At 50.0% G+C, this 21,300-nt stretch overlaps 1 protein-coding gene across 1 annotated transcript in view; it reads right to left on the bottom strand.

Annotated features, from left to right (window-relative positions):
• Positions 1-20,492, bottom strand: part of ARHGAP33 (Rho GTPase activating protein 33) — a 153,462-nt gene extending 132,970 nt beyond the window's left edge. Inside the window, exons 1-2 of the mRNA XM_063942197.1 lie at positions 20,375-20,492; positions 1,870-1,942 (exon numbers count right to left, since the gene is read on the bottom strand). Coding sequence (XP_063798267.1) covers positions 1,870-1,935 — 66 coding nt within the window. The 5' untranslated portion in view covers positions 1,936-1,942; positions 20,375-20,492. The remainder of the gene's footprint in view (positions 1-1,869; positions 1,943-20,374) is intronic.
• Between the last annotated feature and the right edge of the window lie 808 nt (positions 20,493-21,300).

The raw sequence follows: 21,300 nt of genomic DNA, 5'->3' as shown, positions 1-21,300 counted from the left end.
CCAGTCTCAGGTCGTGACTCGGATCTATACATAAACCGGATGATTTATGAAGAAATCCGATGGTTTGTGGTCTGCGCATATGCCGGACGGGCCTTGCGATATTGCTCGCAGCCCCCCTTAGCTTTTGGTGGGTGGCAACCAATAGCGTTATTTAAAACGTAAGCTTCAGGTTACGCTGACTGATTGCTGTCTGCTACCACCGCGTTCCAACGCTGTGTCCTCAGGAGGTGTCTATCTCCTTACTCCGAATTGTCAGAGTACCACATCCTACTGCATTTGCATTTTATTTGTACAGAATTGTCTCCACCTGGGGCCCCTCCACTCTAGCCGGCAGCGTAGTAGTTTCTGAGCACTAGAGTCACTAGGAGACCCTAGCGCTATGCCAGAATCTTGTGCGCATGCACAGGACTCCAGGAAAATGGTGCTGCGGCCATCTTCCCAGTGATTTTCCTACTGTGCATGCAGAAAATGCCAGGAAAATGGCCACTGCACCGACATGGGACTCTTGAGGGGTAAGTATTCAAGAAATGGGTACAAGATGTGCGGCGTGGGCCCCCCTGAACCCAGGGCCCGTGTCCACCCATTATAGATATGCCACTGGGCTGTGCAATTCCTTACAGATCAGAATAATGCCGTCAGTCCATAAGGAGAGATCACTGTGGCATTTACCATTCTAACCATACAACTGATATTCTGTGACGTACATGCTTAGGTGCCTTGTACTCACACTATGGGGTACATTTACTAAAGTCGCTAATGCAAAGAATGGTGATGTTGCCATAGCAACCAATCAGATGCTGCCTATCATTTTCTAAAAGGCAATAGAGAAATGATAGATAGCATCCGATTGGTTGTTATGTTTTAGAAGCTTTGCGGCCTATTCGTGAAGCAGTGAAAAAGTGTGGTGAAGTGAGCCAGTGGAGAAGTTGCCCATGGCAACCAATCAGCTGCTCTGTATAATTTTATAGTAGGCAAATTATAAATGTTACGTCAGTGCTGATTGGTTGCCATGGGCAACTTCTCCACTGGCTCACTTCACCACACTTTTCACTGCTTCATGAATAGACCCCTTTGCCTGATTTACCCCTATAAATATTCATGGTTAAAGCTATGTATGTACCAGGTAAACCTAGAGAATCCCATGAGTCCTGGAGTTTCGATAACAGTCCCTATTTTTTCACCCACAATTTGGAACTGGCCATACTTATTCCCTGTAAATGAAAATCGTTCCAATCACAAACTCAGAAGACGAGGAGGAACAGGGGCAGATAACGGTTTCACCGGTATCCGGACTCCAGGTCGACAGCACAAAGGTCGACACACCTTAGGTCGACGTCAATTGGTCGACACACCTTTGGTCGACATGGACAAAAGGTCGACAGGAACAAGGTCGACATGGAAAAAGGTCGACATGAGTTTTTCACGATTTTTTCCTTTTTTTGAACCTTTTCATACTTAACGATCCACGTGGGCTACGATTGGAACGGTAAAGTGTGCCGAACGAAGCGGTAGCGGAGCGAAGGCACCATGCCCGAAGCATGGCGAGCGAAGCGAGCCATGCGAGGGGACGCGGTGCACTAATTGGGGTTCCCAGTCACTGTACGAAGAAAACGACACAAAAAAAACATAAAAAACTTATGTCGACCTTTTTCCATGTCGACCTTGTTCATGGCGACCTTTTGACCATGTCGACCTAAGGTGTGTCGACCAATTGGCGTCGACCGTTGTGCTGTCGACCCTCAGTCCCAGACCCGTTTCACCTTATAGGGGACATAAAACAACGTTTGGGTCGGATTCCTGAGTAATCTTCAGCTTACATGAGCACTGGCTCGGCACTGGGACATTTTGGGAGCTGCTGTGAGACCCTACCTGTGGCTGAGGGTCCTGGGGCTCCTCCTCTGTATCAGGCGACTTGCATGATGGGGAAACCTCCATGGAATAGCTGAGGGGGGGATACATAAAAGGGTCACGTGTGATAAGGATTAGGATTCTGCTATTGCAGCACTTTATATAAAATGTAATATAATGTGAGATATACTGTGTACATTCTAGGTGCGGATCTGGGTCCCCAATACACTCAATAGAGAACGTAGGATCCCACTGATGCTCCCAGATACCGCCCCAGATTTGCAAAAGAAAATGGCTACAGATTTCCGCATCTGCCCTATGCACCCACTTGTGAAAGCCGCGATCACCCCTACCACCTCTCCCGTGTGCACGAGATCCACCTGAAATCGGCAGACGTTTGCGTATATATTCGCCGGTAATAGGGCGAGATTCCATGCACACCCCCACAGCAAACTTATGCAACCTAGTTACACATATTTAGGGGGGAATTCAATCATGCACAAAAAAATTCGGGCCGCAGAAAAAACCCCGGCTTTACCACATTGTTTTGCCCGAATTTTTTTTTTTTTAGGTTAATTCAATTGAAGCACATTCTTTTGCCCATAATTTGACCCACTTTCGGGCGAAAACACATAGGATCCATGATAAGTTCCCGGAAGTATGTGTGTTAGCGATCGTGGCTGTGAACACAGGTCACTTCTCAGTGGGTCCCCGAAAAAAAAAATCCCTGGCGTCGGGGCTAGTTGGATAGCCCCCAGGGCAAGCATTCCCAACCACGGTCCTCAAGGCGCACCAACAGTGCAGGTTTTAGTGATATCCAGGCTGCAGCACAGGTGACGTAATTAGTAGCTCAGTTATTTTGATTTAACCATCTGTGCTGCAGCCTGGATATCACTAAAACCTGCACTGTTGGTGTGCCTTGAGGACCGCGGTTGGGAATGCTTGCCCCAGGGGATCAATTAGCCAGGGTAAAATACCGCTGCTGATTAATTTCCCCACTTAGCCACCTTAGATGTCCGTGTGACGCTGAGTGGCCGCGCGGAGCAGCAGTGATGCGCATATTTGCCCCAGACGCATTCGCGCAGTGCAAAAAGATCCCAGATTTGGCCACTTTTGCGTGCGATTCGGACTCAGAACCCCCGAGAATCGCTAGTACACATCTACATACACAGTGGGTGAACTTTAACTCTTTCACCGCTGTTCAACTACAGTGCATTAGGCCTATTCACTTGTTCATGGTGCAGCTGTAAAGGGTTCGGGAAAGCTCCACAAATAGTCCCTACGTGTAGAACAAGAGCTTCAGGCCAGAGGAGAAGGTCCTCCAAAGTATGAAACGATCTCATGAAAGTTTTATAAGTGCATTGTATTCATCAGCCGCAGTGTTGTTCTCTCAGGTCTATTAATGTTTAATGTCTGTAAGACGAGCCGTGGCGGCCCACACAGTGACTCACAGCAAACATCCTGCCCAGAATGTCCCCAATCACACAGCAGGTGACACGGGCCAGGTCTCACGCTGGTTCCCCCACGCTCCAGGAAAGAGGGGGGGGGGGGCACAGGGCGGCGCGTAATGTTATTATTGCACAAAGTTACATTGTACAGATACTCAGGATAGAGTGTTACATTCTACACACCCCGAAATATAATAAAACTATTGCATTAAGAAGTCGTGAGATATAACATTTTCTGTACACAGGATCAGACATTGGGGCAGGTGTATTAACCTGGAGAAGGCATAAGGAAGTGATAAACCAGTGATAAGTGCAAGGTGATAAACGCACCAGCCAATCAGCTCTAATATGTAAATTAACAGTTAGGAGCTGATTGGCTGGTGCATTTATCACCTTGCATTTATCACTTGATTATCACTTCCTTATGCCTTCTCCGGTTAATGCATCTGCCCCAATAATTGTTACGGGCTCACTAATGCAGCATGGAAGCCGGGTCACTGTACCACGTCATATTATACAGAAGCGTCCACGTACATTTATCCTTAAAACGCGTGGACATGTGGCGCGCCATGAAATCTGCGGTTTAGCCGCGCCATGCGACTTCGTCTTAAAATTCTCTTCTTCATCTGCTACTTTAGTTTTTACCAATACATTTACAACTATAATATTAATGATACGTGCTTGGAGGCTGGTGCGGGGGTGGGCGCTATTTCAGTTATTTTCGCAGTTTGCCGATGACTGTTATTCTGCGCATGTGCGGATCCGGGGCTGTGATGTCGCTCGGAGTGCCCCAAAACCCGCAGCGTGACTGACATCTGCTAGCGTTTGAGGACAGTGACGGCAAGCGTTCCAGAAAACGGGGATGTGTCCAACTCATTTTTTGGGCGTGCCGAAACCGGTGGCTGCGTCCTCAGACACAGGTTCACTGGCCCCAGCAGCGTGATTTGGCCAGACATCCTGAGGGTCACGCCGTTGATCTGATGCTGCGTCCTCGGATGCAGCAGTGAATCAGAATAGCTGTCTGTAGGGATGGACATCGGCCATCGATAATTTGAAATCATCAATGGTCTGTGACCAATGGTGAATACTTTTACCATCAATGGGGGAGAACTAGATGGTTTCCCGCCATCGATGGTAGAGAGCTACTGAATTTTTTATTATTTTTTCCTCCTAGTGCCAGGACACAGAGATTAGCTCGGCCCACGACACCCACGAAGCCACACCCCTGGGCTCTGATTGGCCCACAGCTCATTCAACACTAATGCAGGTGTGACCATCGATGGTTCCCTTACAGATGGTTAAACACCATCACGGTTATCCATCAACGATACCAATCGATGAATAACGCACTGATGACCATCCCCAGCTGCTGAGGCGGTTGCATACCAACACGCAGCGCACTGTGCTATACCTTCTACCCCGGAACCAGCCACTGAGTACACTTTTAGCAACTTAGTATACTTTGGCGGTCATTCCGAGTTGATCGCACGTAGCAACTTTTTGCTGCTCATGTGATCAACTAGACGCCGCCTATGGGGGAGTGTATTTTAGTATAGCAGGGCTGCGAACGCTTGTGCAGCCCTGCTATGCTAAAAAAAGTTTCCTGTAAAACAAGACTAAGGCAGTTACTTACCCTGTGCGATGGATCCAGCGATGAAGGTCCCGGAATTGACGTCGGACATCCGCCCTCCAAACGCCTGGACACGCCTGCATTCGGATCTCCACGCCCGGAAAACAGTGAGTATCCGCCCCAGAACGCCTCCCCGCTGTCAATCTTCTTGCGATCGCGCTAGCGATCACTTTCTTCTTTCTTCTGGTCGTTGCCCAGACGGCTGTCGCTGGGCAATGACGCGCGTGCGCCGCACATGCGTAGTTCCGACCTGTTCGCACCGCAGCGTGCAAATGGGTCGGAATGACCCCCAATGAGCGAATTAAGATGCAAAATTCAATATAAAAGGACATAATCTGAGTATAAAGGGAAGAGACAGAGGTCAGACAGCAGTGACCCACGCCATACTTTATTATTATCGTTTATTTATATGGTGCCAGCGCCTTACAAAGTGCATAAACAGATGAGCAGAACAAGAAAACAGCGACTTACACAGTACCAGATAATGTAGCACAAGTATACGGTATATACTATATACACATTTCTGCATCAGGGGACACGACAGTGATACAAGCAGCAGGATGGCAGAAACCGAGGGTTAGGTGCCATTGTAGGGACCATGGAGTAGATGATAGTATAAGAGAAGGAAAAGCACATGAGGGAAGAGGGCCCTGCTCGTGAGAGCTTACATTCTAAAGGGGAGGGGTAGACAGACAGGAATGACACAGATGGGGTAGACCGTGAGCATGGAACAGAGGGTTAGGAGGAGAGTTGGCTCGGTTTAGTGAAGAAGTGGGTCTTGAGAGCCCGTTTGAAGTTTTGTAGAGAGGTGGAGAGTCTGAGAGGGAGAGGTCAAGAAATCCAGGGGTAGGCTGCACCATGGCCAGAATCTTAAGAGGCAGGAATGGGAGTAAGTAATCAGTAGGCAACAGAGGTGCATGTATTTGTGAAGTAAAGAGGACAGGCGGGAGTGTAAAGGGAGATAAGGTCAGAGATGTAGATGGGAGAGGAGTGGGTGAGGGCTTCGTAGGCGAGTGTGAGAAGCTTGAATTGAATTCTGAAAGGAAGGGGAGCCAGTGAAGGGCTAGTAAGAGAGGGGAGGTGGATGTAGTGCGTTTGGTGAGGAAGATGAGACGGGCTGAGCATTAAGGTCAGATTGGAGTGGAGAGATGTGGACGTCAGGCAGGTCAGATAGATTACAGTAGTCCAGTCTGGAGATGACCAGTGAGTGGATGAGGGTCTTAGTGGCATCCTGGGTGAGAAAGGTTCTAATCCTGAAGTTGTTTCTTAGATGGAAACGGCAGAACTGCCATAAGTGCTTAATATGAGGTTTGAAAGAGAGGGAAGAATCAAGGATAATTTCCTTTGACACAAGAAAAAATAATCCAGCAGTAAGTACACACTATTAGTGAATTAGGGCGCAATTTTGGAAAAAGTACTCAAGTACGGGAGGTGCAGGCGTCTTGCACCATATGGTGCTAAAGGATCAGCTATATGAGGACGTGTACAGAACTCAAATGGAAATGCAGCGACCCTAATAACCGGTTTTAGTTTTCTTATCTTAAAGGGCCACTGACCTCACTACAATCTGGCTTGCATGAAAGGGCTGCGGATACATTTCCCAGATATAGACAGTATATATGTAATATTTTCTGGCAACTGGCAGGCAATCTGAAGGCTCTGGAAAATTCCCCCCGTTACAGGTTTATTTCAAGTTTCTGACTGTTGTATAAGCCATCACATACCGGCACAGAGGGAGTGTTGCCCTGGAGGAAGGGTACCGGAGACGGAATAACAGACTGTGGCCAATGCTGGATTTAGGGGTAGGCTACATAGGCTGCAGCCTAGAGGCCCCCACCACCAGAGAGCAGGGCTGTATGCCATTGTATGCTAATATTACATTACTGCCCCAGTGGCTGCAGGCGGCACTCGACATCTCCTTGTTGACATTATCTTGCGGAATCCAGCGAGTCCCTCAAAGGGGTCCGGGACTCAGGGTCAACACCACTTAGGTCGACACCAATTGGTCGACACACCTTAGGTCAACACCTGAAAAAATCTACATGGAAAAAGGTCGACATGAGTTTAAAAAAAAAAATGTGTCGTTTTCTCCGTAATGTGACCGGGATCCCCAATTAGTGCACAGGGTCCCATCGCATGGCTCGCTTTGCTCGTAAATGCTAGGCAGGGTGCGCTCGGCACAGATTATCGTTCCCAATTGTAGTCTACATGGATCGTATAGTATGAAAAAGTTCAAAAAATTAAAAAAAATGTGAAAAACTCATGTCGACCTTGTTTATGGCAACCTATTTTCCATGTCAAACTTTTTCAGGTGTCGACCTAATTGGTGTCGACCTGGAGTCCGGATACCCCCACAAAGAGTTACGCTTACAAATGATTGGTCAGTCAAAGAAAAAAAACAATAATTTCTCATTATTCTCATTAGTGCCAATTCTATATATCCCCATCGTGTCATGATTTGGCCTATATAAGGATAGCATCTATTTATGTGACTGGCTAACGCTCTCTGGCCCCGATCCGAAGGCCAGCTCCCAGCATCCTTCACTCCGGCCCTGGCTTTGTCCAGAGACTGTGGGAGATTCATCACTTCCTAGGAAGAAGTTACTTATGGTTCCTAAGGGACTGAGAGGGTTGGAAGCCATAAGGACTGCAGCGATCACAGTCCCTCTGCTTTCTTCACCCCATGTGGGTCCTGTGTCCGCCAACAGCTGGCTGTCACATAAGCAGTAGCGTTGTCTTGTCAGCGGGAGACGTCATGTGATAACAGCAGTGTGCCTGGGACATATAGCCCAGGGATTGTCTGACCAGCCCATTGTATTGTGCCCTGCTGTACGTATATTTTACAGTGTTACGGTAAGATGGTTACTGAGCCGTGTGTAAAAGTGCAGCAGCGCTATTCCTGTATTCAGATACATGACCGGGTGCACTCAGTAGAGGTGTGCGGGAGGTTATAAGGAGCCCAGGGAGCGCCTTCACTTCTAGGGATGAGTGGGACTTTGCGACTAATTCAGACCAGATCGCTGTTGTGCAAAATCGCAAGGCGTCCGATTAGCGAACGACTGTGCATGCGTACGGTTCATAATGCGCAGGCGTGACACCAAACTGGAATGAAATTCTGCGTCTTTTTTATCGCTACGCGCACGTAGACTGAGTGACAGAAAGCGGGCGTTTGTGGGTGGTAACCGGCCGTTTTCTGGGAGTGTCAGGAAAAACGCAGGCGTTCCCAAGTGTTTTCAGGGAGGGTGTGTGACGTCAGCTCCGGCCCTGATCAGCCTCTTTGTATCGCACTGTAGGAGTAAGACCTGGGCTACACACTGCACAGTATAGCAAAAACATTTGATGGTGAGTGAGTTGCGAACGGATTTACAGCCGACCGGCGCTTGCAAAGCTTTTCATATGGTGTACGCAGACCTGCACGGGGTGGTTTTTTTCACTCTGTCTGGGCTCCGACTATCTCTGCAAATTCGCAGAGGAGCGACCAGGTCTGAATTAGACCCTTTGTCTTAAGCACTGCAAGGGTGTAAATTGGTATTGGTGGTGGTGGGAGAGTTGGGGGGGGGGGGGGGGGGGGGTGACGCTATACCCAAAAATGTGGTGGTTAGAATAAAGATACACACATTTGCTTTAAGTTCACTTTCTTAGAATTTCAATGTACAATAAAACACTTTCTGGTGGCTACTTTGGGTAGACTGACTTTGCCTTGTGAGCAGAGGCGTCACCGGGTGTGGTGACACCCGGTGCACACCCCTGATCTCCTGCCAAGCTCGTGGCAAATAAGGGGGTGTGGTCTTACACATAGGGGGCGTGGCTTCACGGGGATCACGGAATCGTCACTCTGGGGGCATGCCCAGCATCTCCGGAGATGCTGAGCTTCCCCCAGAGACAGTCTCCGTGTGCTGTCGGTTCCTCTGCTATGACAGGAGCTGGGTGCTGTAGGAGACCTTCTCACTGCAGCACCTGGCTCCTGACCCTGCGGAGGAGCTGACATTTGGTGTCACACCCGGGTGCGGGCCGCACCCCCCGCACCTGCCTTGTGACGCCACTGCTTGTGAGGAGATATCAGCAAACTAATAATACTTTCTGGAAATTCAAAGTTCTGGAAATAAACCCTTAAGGTATAATTTATTACCATTTAGTTATATAGCGCACGCAGGTTCCGCAGCGCTTTACAGAGAATATTTGCCCATTCACATCAGTCCCTGCCCCAGTGGAGCTTGCAATCCAAATTCCCTTGTGGTACACGCACTAGGGTCCATTTTTGTCAGGAGCCAATTAATCCGCCAGTATGTTTTGGGATCGTGAGAGGAAACTGGAACACCTGGAGAACACCCATCCAAACATGGGGAGAACATACAAACTCCAAACAGGGCTGTGGTGGGATTCAAACCCTGAACCTCAGTGCTGCGAGGCTGTAATGCTCACCACTACACCAACCATGGGGTCCGATTTGTGCCGGTTGTGCACACTGATGCTGGCATGCGGCCAGCCCCCAAAAAGTGACCTGAATCAGATCAGCTGCAAAGGGGTTAAAAATAAACTTTCCCTTTAACAAACTTATAGCTGCATTGTTCATAGAACGTCCATAACAATTGCGTCTGATTAAAAATTGCCTAAACTTTTGTAGTTATATCTATACGTTGTCCTCTGGTTGTCAGAGGCTTTGCGGTTGTCTGGCCCCTCCCCCTTTTTGACTCTGTAATATCACCAATGCACTACACAGGCGATGCAGCTGAAGAATACAGTATGTCCAATTAATGGTTCCTTCTGCACAGATTGTAGCTGGCCCCAAGCATCAGAGCAGCGACAGGCGTTTCATAATAATAGGAACACAACAGGAAACGGAAAACTCGCTTTCTTTTATTGCTCAGCACCGGCAGCTACTTCTGCAGTGTTCCCGGGAACAGAGGCCTTCACAGAGTGCAGCCAATTCATTTTCCTCTATAGAGCACACAGACTTCTCCTTTCTTGTGAGAAGCTCCGACTGTGAGAGCTCCGTGCTAAGCCCGCCTCCCCCCTTCCATGGCCTACCACAGAGCCATAGTATGACACAAGCGGCGGTGTTTCCCATAGTAACCGATACAGTGCTGAACAGTGAGAATCTGGTCGGTTGCTATTGGTTACACCAACTTTCTTCATTGCACTTGTTTTCACAAATCCTCTCTCCCTCACACAGTCTGTACAGTGTCACATACTGTATATATAGAATTGAATTGCTTTATCTGACCACTTTCCAAACATAGAGGGAGAGAGAATTGTTAGCTCTTGGACCAAGGTGAGGGGCATGGGCGTTTCGACAGAGGAGGTGGGCCCACGTGCAGGGTCCGGGTGGATCCCCCTCCTCTTACTGGCGCAGTAGACGATGGCATTATGCCAGTCGACTGCGCATGTGCGGTCTCCGGAGTCTAAATCTCTACTGGGTATGTGCGGACTCCGGAAACATGGCGCTCACCATGTTCCGGAGTCTAAATCTCTACTGCGCATGTGCGGACTCCGGAAACATGGCGCTCACCATGTTCCGGAGTCTAAATCTCTACTGCGCATGCGCGGTCAGCCACTTCCAGGGTAGGGTTCTTCCTCTGCCAGCCAGGTAATGCTGTGGGTTGCCCATAGGCTATAATGGGCAACCACCATTTTCAGATGGCGGTGTCCAATATCGCGAATGCTTCAAATTCCGGATATCGGTAAATCGGACAGCATCGCATCTCCCATAGAAACCTATGGGGGATGGGGATGCGACTGCCGGAGGGAATGGCGGGATCGCAGCAGGTATAGGTGATATCGCAGGTACTGGTGGTATCTGCTGCGGTCCCTCCTACATACATTCCAGGGATACGTCATATTTGCGGCTAACCCCGGAAACTGGTGTTTTCAGGGGGGGAAAAAAGCAACCATTGTTCGATAAATGGGCCGCAATGAGTGCCGGCTGTCTGAGTGTCACGTACGCTCTTACCCCTTATCGCTGGCCCGCCTGAGTGTCACACACGCACTTACCCCTTATCGCTGGCCCGCCTGAGTGTCACATACGCACTTACCCCTTGTCGCTGGCCCGCCTGAGTGTCACATACGCACTTAAGGGGGGTACTCACGGAGCGATATTCTAAGCAATCTGACTAGATTGCTTAGAATATCGGCATGATCGCTCCGTGTGTAGCCCCCTCGGCGATAGCGATGCGCGGCCCCGCACATCGCTATCGCTGCTGCTAGATTGGCCTGCATGCAGGCCAATCTAGCGGGTCGCTCACTTCACCCGCTGGGTGAAATGAGCGACCCCTCCGTCTCCCCCCGCATGCTCAGCACAGATCGCGCTGTGCTGAGCGCCGGGAGAGATGTGTGCTGAGCGGTTCGCTCAGCACACATCTCTCCCAAATCGGCCCGTGGGTACTGGGCTTTACCCCTTGTTGCTGGGCCGCCTGAGTGTCACACGCGCACTTACCCCTTATCGCTGGGCCACCTGAGTGTCACACGCGCACTTACCCCTTATTACTGGGCTGTCTGAGCGTCACACATGCACTTACCCCTTATTATTGGCCTGTTTGAGCGTCACACACGCATTTACCCCTCATTACTGGGCTGTCTGAGCGTCACACACGCACTTACCCCTTATTATTGGGCCGTCTGAGCGTCACACACGCACTTACCCCTTATTATTGGCCTGTCTGAGCGTCACACACGCACTTATCCCTCATTACTGGGCTGTCTGAGCACTGGGCCGTCTGAGCGTCACACACGCACTTACCCCTTATTATTGGCCTGTCTGAGCGTCACACACGCATTTACCCCTCATTACTGGGCCGTCTGAGCGTCACACACGCACTTACCCCTCATTATTGGCCTCTCTGAGCGTCACACACGCACTTACCCCTCATTATTGGCCTGTCTGAGCGTCACACACGCACTTACCCCTTATTATTGGCCTGTCTGAGAGTCACACACGCACTTACCCCTCATTACTGGGCTGTCTGAGCGTCACACACGCACTTACCCCTCATTACTGGGCTGTCTGAGCGTCACACACGCACTTACCCCTCATTACTGGGCCGCCTGAGTATCACACACACATTTACCCCTCATTACTGGGCCGTCTGAGCGTCACACACGCACTTACCCCTCATTACTGGGCTGTCTGAGCATCACACACGCACTTACCCCTCATTACTGGGCTGTCTGAGCGTCACACACGCACTTACCCCTTATTACTGGGCTGTCTGAGCGTCACACACGCACTTACCCCTTATTACTGGGCTGTCTGAGCGTCACACACGCACTTACCCCTTACTTATTGCTGGGCTGTCTGAGCGTCACACACGCACTTACCCCTCATTACTGGGCTGTCTGAGCGTCACACACGCACTTACCCCTCATTACTGGGCTGTCTGAGCGTCACACACGCACTTAAAATCACACACGCACTTACCCCTTATTACTGAGCTGTCTGAGCGTCACACACGCACTTACCCCTTATTACTGGGCTGTCTGAGCGTCACACACGCACTTACCCCTTACTTATTACTGGGCTGTCTGAGCGTCACACACGCACTTACCCCTCATTACTGGGCTGTCTGAGCGTCACACACGCACTTACTACTCATTACTGGGCTGCCTGAGGGTCACACACGCACTTACCCCTTATTACTGGGCTGTCTGAGCGTCACACACGCACTTACCCCTCATTACTGGTCTGTCTGAGCATCACACACGCACTTACCCCTCATTACTGGGCTGTCTGAGCACTGGGCCATCTGAGCGTCACACACGCACTTACCCCTTATTATTGGCCTGTCTGAGCGTCACACACGCACTTATCCCTTATTACTGGGCCGTCTGAGCGTCACACACGCACTTACCCCTTATTACTGGGCTGTCTGAGCGTCACACACGCACTTACCCCTTACTTATTACTGGGCTGTCTGAGCGTCACACACGCACTTACCCCTCATTACTGGGCCGTCTGAGCATCACACAAGCACTTACCCCTCATTACTGGGCCGTCTGAGCGTCACACACGCACTTACCCCTCATTACTGGGCTGTCTGAGCGTCACACACGCACTTACCCCTTATTACTGGGCTGTCTGAGCGTCACACACGCACTTACCCCTTACTTATTACTGGGCTGTCTGAGCGTCACACACGCACTTACCCCTCATTACTGGGCCGTCTGAGCGTCACACACGCATTTACCCCTTATTATTGGCCTGCCTGAGCGTCACACACGCACTTATCCCTTAATACTGGGCTGTCTGAGCGTCACACACGCACTTACCCCTCATTACTGGGCCGTCTGAGCATCACACACGCACTTACCCCTCATTACTGGGCCGTCTGAGCGTCACACACGCACTTACCCCTTATTACTGGGCTGTCTGAGCGTCACACACGCACTTACCCCTTACTTATTACTGGGCTGTCTGAGCGTCACACACGCACTTACCCCTCATTACTGGGCCGTCTGAGCGTCACACACGCATTTACCCCTTATTATTGGCCTGCCTGAGCGTCACACACGCACTTATACCTTATTACTGGGCTGTCTGAGCGTCACACACGCACTTACCCCTCATTACTGGGCTGTCTGAACTTCACACACGCATTTACCCCTTATTACTGGGCTGTCTGAGCGTCACACACGCACTTACCCCTTATTATTGGGCCGTCTGAGCGTCTCACACACACACTTACCCCTTATTATTGGCCTGTCTGAGCATCACACACGCACTTATCCCTCATTACTGGGCTGTCTGAGCACTGGGCCGTCTGAGCGTCACACACGCACTTACCCCTTATTATTGGCCTGTTTGAGCGTCACACACGCACTTATCCCTTATTACTGGGCTGTCTGAGCGTCACACACGCACTTACCCCTTATTATTGGCCTGTCTGAGCGTCACACACGCACTTATCCCTTATTACTGGGCTGTCTGAGCACTGGGCCGTCTGAGCGTCACACACGCATTTACCCCTCATTACTGGGCCGTCTGAGCGTCACACACGCACTTACCCCTCATTATTGGCCTGTCTGAGCGTCACACACGCACTTACCCCTCATTATTGGCCTGTCTGAGCGTCACACACGCACTTACCCCTCATTACTGGGCTGTCTGAGCGTCATACACGCACTTACCCCTCATTACTGGGCTGTCTGAGCGTCACACACGCACTTACCCCTCATTACTGGGCCGCCTGAGTGTCACACACGCATTTACCCCTCATTACTGGGCCGTCTGAGCGTCACACACGCACTTACCCCTCATTACTGGGCCGTCTGAGCGTCACACACGCACTTACCCCTCATTACTGGGCTGTCTGAGCGTCACACACGCATTTACCCCTTATTACTGGGCTGTCTGAGCGTCACACATGCACTTACCCCTTATTACTGGGCTGTCTGAGCGTCACACACGCACTTACCCCTTACTTATTACTGGGCTGTCTGAGCGTCACACACGCACTTACCCCTTATTACTGGGCTGTCTGAGCGTCACACACGCACTTACCCCTCATTACTGGGCCGTCTGAGCGTCACACACGCACTTACCCCTTATTACTGGGCTGTCTGAATGTCACACATGCACTTACCCCTCATTACTGGGCCGCCTGAGCGTCACACACGTACTTACCCCTTATTACTGGGCTGTCAGAGCGTCACACACGCACTTACCCCTCATTACTGGGCTGTCTGAGCGTCACACACGCACTTACCCCTCATTACTGGGCTGTCTGAGCGTCACACACGCACTTACCCCTTATTACTGGGCTGTCTGAGCGTCACACACGCACTTACCCCTTACTTATTACTGGGCTGTCTGAGCGTCACACACGCACTTACCCCTTATTATTGGGCTGTCTGAGTGTCACACACGCACTTACCCCTTATTACTGGGCCGTCTGAGCGTCACACACGCACTTACCCCTTATTACTGGGCTGTCTGAATGTCACACACGCACTTACCCCTCATTACTGGGCCGCTTGAGCATCACACACGTACTTACCCCTTATTACTGGGCTGTCAGAGCGTCACACACGCACTTACCCCTCATTACTGGGCTGTCTGAGCGTCACACACGCACTTAACCCTCATTACTGGGCCGCCTGAGCGTCACACACGCACTTACCCCTCATTACTGGGCCGTCTGAGCGTCACACACGCACTTACCCCTTATTACTGGGCTGTCTGAATGTCACACACGCACTTACCCCTCATTACTGGGCTGTCTGATATAGCATAGAACGTGGACTTTCTGACACAATAAACGAACAATATAAAGAAACAGGGATTTTCCGCATGGGTTAATTATGTTACGTGCAGTCATTGTTCATTCACTCAGTAAAGTTATTGTCAGTAAATGGGGAAATTAAGTAAGAATTAGGAAATGTCCAGCACAGCTGTGAGAGATACTGAGTCTCCTTCCTCAAAGCCGCCACCAGCCCTGATTTACGCGAGGTCGCCCCAATTTCTAGCGACTGGAAGCACTGCGGCCTCACCCACAGCGGTCGGGGTATACGGGGTCAGGATGCGGCCCAACCAGTCCCAATTGTCCAATCCGGGATACTGACAGCTGTGCCTGTCTGTGTGGGCTCATTAGCGCAGGGAGCAGAGGTGGAGCTAGGCGTCATGGTGCCCGGAGCAAGGGTATGTTCTGGCACCCTCCACCCTTGTAACGAATTGGGGGCCTGGCCAACGCGTGGGTGCATGTTACATTTGAAAAGAAACAATACTTTAAAAATCCTAAATTTATGACAGGGGCGGTTCTCGACCTTGTGGAGCTCAGGGCGAAAGTTTCCTTTGGGTGCCACCCATGTTTAAAATAGGGTCAGTGCGTGCGAGGGCTTCCAACAACAGCATAGTAGCATTGTAGTACGGACGGTGTGGTGGTCAGCATTACTACCTCACAGCACTGAGGTCACGGGGTTCAATTCCCACCATGACCCTAACGGTGTGGAGTTTGTACATTCTCTCCGTGCTTGTGTGGGTTTCGTCATGTTACTCCGGTTTCCTCCCACACTCCAAAAATATACTGGTAGGTTAACTGACTCCCAACAAAATCAACCCTAATATGTGCGTGTGTGTGTGGTAAGGAATATAGGGGATCATTCTGACCCGATCGCACGCTGCAGTTTTTCACAGCGTAGCGTTTGGGTCGCTACGATCGCCTCTGCCTGATTGACAGGCAGAGGCGGTCGATGGGCGGAAGGGGGCAAAACTCCCCCCCCCCCCCAAACACTGGCTTCCTGTCAATCACCTTGCGATTTAAATTTTCGCACCATCCTGTCGCTGTTTGGCGACGCCCCTGTGCATTGCGGTGCATACGCAGTCATTCGATAATCGCCCGCTGTGCAATTTCGCAAAACAGCGATCAGGTCTTAAATCGGACCCATAGAGTGAAACTCCACTGGAGCAGGGACCGATGTGAATGTCGAAATATTCTCTGTATGCGCTATATAAATACAGTAGCTGGTAATAAATAATGGATCCGTTGGAAAGGGGTGTGGCCACAGAATAGTATCAATTCACATTACACCGCACAGTAGTGTCCGTTACTCAAATTACACCACACAGTAGTATCCCTTATACACGTTATGCCACACAGTAGAGTCCCTTATACACACTACGCCATGGTTGAGCCCCATATACACATTACACCATGGTTGAGCCCCTTATACATATTACACCATGGTTGAGCCCCCTTATACACATTACACCATGGCTGGAGCCCTTATACACATGACAGCATTGTAGAGTGTCAAAGTCAAAAAATATTGCAGTACACACATTACGTACAAGCTACACAAAGATGGCCTCCGTGCACGTACTTGCTCTGCCGTGCGTGCGCATACTCGCAATTTGCGTATGGTCACTCCCGCGGACCTGCGTATTAGCGCGTGGTATGAGTATTTACGGTAGAGTTTGTGAACGCATGGAAAAGCCATCAAAACACATTACATATTTAATACAAATAGTGCACATTATAGCCTCCCTGCACCACAGCAGCAAGTTACAACAGTTTAAATCAGAGGTTCTCAAACTCGGTCCTCGGGGGCACACACAGTGCATGTTTTGCAGGTCTCCTCACAGAATCGCAAGTGAAATAATTAGCTCCACCTGTGGACCTTTTAAAATGTGTCAGTGATTCATTAATACACCTGTGCACCTGCTGGGTTACCTGCAAAACATGCACTGTGTGGGCTCTCGAGGACCAAGTTTGAGAACCTCTGGTTTAAATGGTTTCAGAACAAAGGGATTCACCTTTACAGGATAGGAGGGGACAGACTAAGGTTATAAGGTGGTGTTTGGTATCCAGCTGTAGGGTATTTTAAGGGTAACACTCCGGTGTTGGTCTGCAGCAGATCGCATGTTCCTGCGGATAGTTATGTGCAAGAGCAGAATATAGGTATAATCTGTATTTACTGTACATTATGTATGCGGCGGGTACTATAAATGACCAATCCTGTGTCCAATGGACAAAGATTACAGTATCCATTGTGTTGAGTTTTGGAAGAATTGTATAAGAGAGCCTGCTGCAGGCCTGGTCACAGACTCTGAAGGTCATCACCCTTGATGACTGAGGACCGGACCGGGAAGCGCAAGCGAAACCAAAAGTATATACCATTGATTGTAGCCATTATTCTGTTATATTATATTGTATTGTTTGTGTTGTAACCCCCTTTCAGCAATAAATACGCTGTGGTGTCGGAACCCAGTGGTTTAACTACAAACTGGTGTCGTGTCTTCCTTTCTCTGCTAAGGTTTAAAGTGTATTATTATCACATTGCATTGCTGTATAAGGGTGTGTACGCGCTGTGCGTACTTTGTACCGTCAGCGCGGCGTTTGTGCACAAAGTCCATACACGGTACGGGACTCTGTACGCTAATAGCGTAAAAGGTACGTAGAGTGTGATCGCAAGCGCTGAGTAGGTCTGGAGCTACTCTAAAACTGCACAAATTTTTTTTTGTTGGCGCTCTGAGATCCTTTCGTTCGCACTTCTGCTAAGCTAAAATACACACCCAGTGGGCGGCGGCATAGCGTTTCCACAGCTGCTAAAAACAGCTAGCGAGCGATCAACTCGGAATGACCCCCATAGTTGTCAATTGGTACTAAACCATTACTTCAGCAGGTGCATTATAATATGAACAGCTTGGCACAGAATAGAGGTTGAACCCGATTTTTTGCCTCTTTTCAACCTTACTAACTATGTAAGTAGCTGTATTTGACCATACTTGTTTAATTCAAACACATTAAACACTATATACACCCCAACTGACCTGACTTCACAACCCCCTAATTCCTCAATTAAAATAAAGCCCCAAGTGTAATCCCCCACAGACCTGATAACCCTCCCAGTCATTGAATGAAAAAAAAGCCCCAAAACTGCCCCCCCCCCCCCCCCCCCGATCTGATAATCTCTCAATGCCTCAATGAAAATAATGCCCCAACTATGAACCCCCCAACCTCAAACTGAAATTAATGCACCAAAATTCCTCCCTTCCCGGAGCCACCCTCGCTACACCCCTGGCACGGAGTCAATGTAAACCACCCTATTGCAGAGTGGGGGTATGGGACAGACAGCACATGCTTGTGGTTTGGCGCAGGTCTCTGTACGAGCATGTTGTGATGCTGCATATACTATAAAACTATTATTGACAAATGCAGGGTCACATAGCAGCAACAGCGCGTTCCGTGAGAACAGTTGCGTCTGATCCCCCCGGCTACAGAGCGGGCAGCCCAGCGACAAATAGGAAGGGCGGCGGTGCTAGTACCCTGTAAATGCAAGGCTATCCCTAAAACCTGGACTGTTGGGGCGACTTGAGGACCGTGTTTGGGAAGCACTGGCATAGCCTATAGCCAGCCTGGTTCTCCATGCTCCTCTCATTCTCACAGGTCGCCAACTCAGACAGAGCCGACCCAGCGAGCCCCGACTGGCAGGAAGTTGGGCGGCATGTGCCTGAGCTCACCATGGCAAGAGGGCGGCTCCGGTATGCCTGGCAGTACAAGGGCATTTTACAGCTAGAAATTACCGTCAACCATCGACTGTTTCCTCCCGCTGATAGTTTTACCATCAACGAGAAAGGGTCTGTAGCCAAAATGCCCCCCCCCCCGCTACCAAGCACTCCACATGCTCGGCTGCAGTCCCCCATGCAACTGTGCGTGCTCAGATCTGAACCGTCCCATGGTGGACCTGGCAATGAGCAACCATTCTTAAGGGTGGCAGTGGTAGGTGGTTGCGCTACATTTCAGAAACTCTAGCTGTGCCCAAGGTGGAGGGACCACGCCCCCAATACTTTACTGCCACACCCCCTACTAGGCCACGTCTACCACCTACTAGAGCCACGGCCAAGGCCCACAACTGGTATACCCCTATACCCTGTCGTCTCCCCCCCCCCCCTTTCCCCCTCGTAGACCTCACCACATTACTTGGTTGACTATTTAACTGAACAAAGGTCACAGTGACCAGCAGCGATTTGATCGGGCACACGCATAGAATGCAGCACGGACAGGAGCGGACAACGCATCACATAACGCGTGGGGGGGGGGGGACTGAGAATATACACAGCGGCCTGACTGGGAGATGCAGATATACACAGAGGTCATGTCTACACCACCATTCTCTTCCATCATATTCCATAGGCCTGGTGAGAGCGGACAGGTGCGGGGAGAAGCGGAACGCAGCTAGGGCACAAACATGGACGCGTTACCTGCATGCACCGGACTGGGCGGCGGTGATGGTGATATTCATTCGTGGCACCAGCAGCGGTATATCTGCAATGGGCGCAGGGCATCCGGTGCACACAGGCTCCCGGGTACAGGGTCACACACCCCAATACTCAGTCCCGCGTGGGCGCTGTAGACATTGCCAAGAAAATTGCATTTTAAACATGTGCCACCTGCGGCAGAGGAGGAGCCCATCCAGAGACCGCACCCAGGACCACTTTTGATTCGTTTATGTATAGAAACTGGAACTCTCCTATTTATTAATAACAATCGAGTCACTATTCTATTGTGTATATGATAGTTTATCACATTGTTATATTTGGGCGCAAGCAGAGTCGTGTGACCGTAGCATTCTCTACTATGTACAAATCACGGATGCCTTGCGTGGCTGCCGCTGCTTTGAGTTGCATCCACCTTGATATACGGGCGATTCAACATACACGCGGATTTTTGGTGTACACGCAGTGCGCAAATGCAGCCCATAAACCGTAATCGCATATTCAAAAAACACCACATGCAGGCAACTAAAAGAAGTTGAAAATCACCACCGGAAATCCGGCTTTCCTCTACCAAATCACATTTAGGCATGACTTATCTGTGAAAAAACTACATACACGCACTAACCACCCGTGAAGTCACCACATGTGATCTGCAATCATATCTAGCAATCATCAGTGACAATCATCCCCTGCTAGGGAGGCTCGTGTATGCACCTGTAGCCCCCAGAGAGGTAGACTCACCTCAGACAGGTCCCGGCCTGTATTGGGCAGGATCCAGGAGCTCCCCCGGGGGGACTGCAGGGTTTGTATGAAGTGGAACTACAGCTGTGCCTGCAAACGTGGAACTTCTGCAGTTTCTCGCTACAGTGACTAGAGGAAGCACGTCTAGCGGTCTAAAGAGGGAAGCACCTGATTAACCCTGTTCCTGCCATGAAAAAAAGAAAAAAAGAAAAGAAGCTTTAAAAAGCAGATTATTCCCAGAATGTAAATTCCGAGCAGAAAAAGTGAGAGTCCCAGCGATGACGCCTTATCCCCTTCTGGAGCGAAATGCAGAATAACCGGTCACTAGGAAGCAGCAGCATCGATGTCCGCTTGCAATTGAGATTTTATTTAGGAGTAAAAATGAATGCGCTAAAAATTCAATAATCAGGCCCGACGTGCAATCTGCGCACGAGTCGCGGGCTGCGCGTGATTCTGACCTGTACGCATCTGACGTTTCTCTGCGACCGCTGATTGGTAGTTACTGGGTGGCTACGATCGCACGTAAGAGAAACGTTCCCATGGGTATGGAGCTGGCTTGTAGCCAGAGTAGCGACCTATTCAGTGTGGTGCATATTGCACAGCGAATGCCAAATGTAGTTACCATCATCTGCACCAAACACGGGGCAGGTGTAATCGCCTATCGCAGGGATAACTGTAGACAGAGCACTGGAGCCATTGCATACTCTGAACACAGGTGCATCGTCCCACTGGCAATTTGCGGCGGTCCGGATTTGCCTTTGCATTGCATGCGACTCAGAATAATATTGTGTTATTATGGAACAGATGCTTGCGCCCTCATTGCATGTAAAGCAGAGGCATACCGGAGGAGGTAGGTAGGTAGGTAACCCGTGTACACTGTGGGTCATGCACAGTTTTAGTCTTCAGCTGATTACCGAGAAGCAGTT

This window comes from Pseudophryne corroboree, chromosome 10 (assembly GCF_028390025.1).
Source record: "Pseudophryne corroboree isolate aPseCor3 chromosome 10, aPseCor3.hap2, whole genome shotgun sequence".
Taxonomy (NCBI): domain Eukaryota; kingdom Metazoa; phylum Chordata; class Amphibia; order Anura; family Myobatrachidae; genus Pseudophryne; species Pseudophryne corroboree.
The sequence above is the reverse complement of the archived record's forward strand: the minus strand, read 5'-3'. Positions and strand labels throughout refer to the sequence as shown.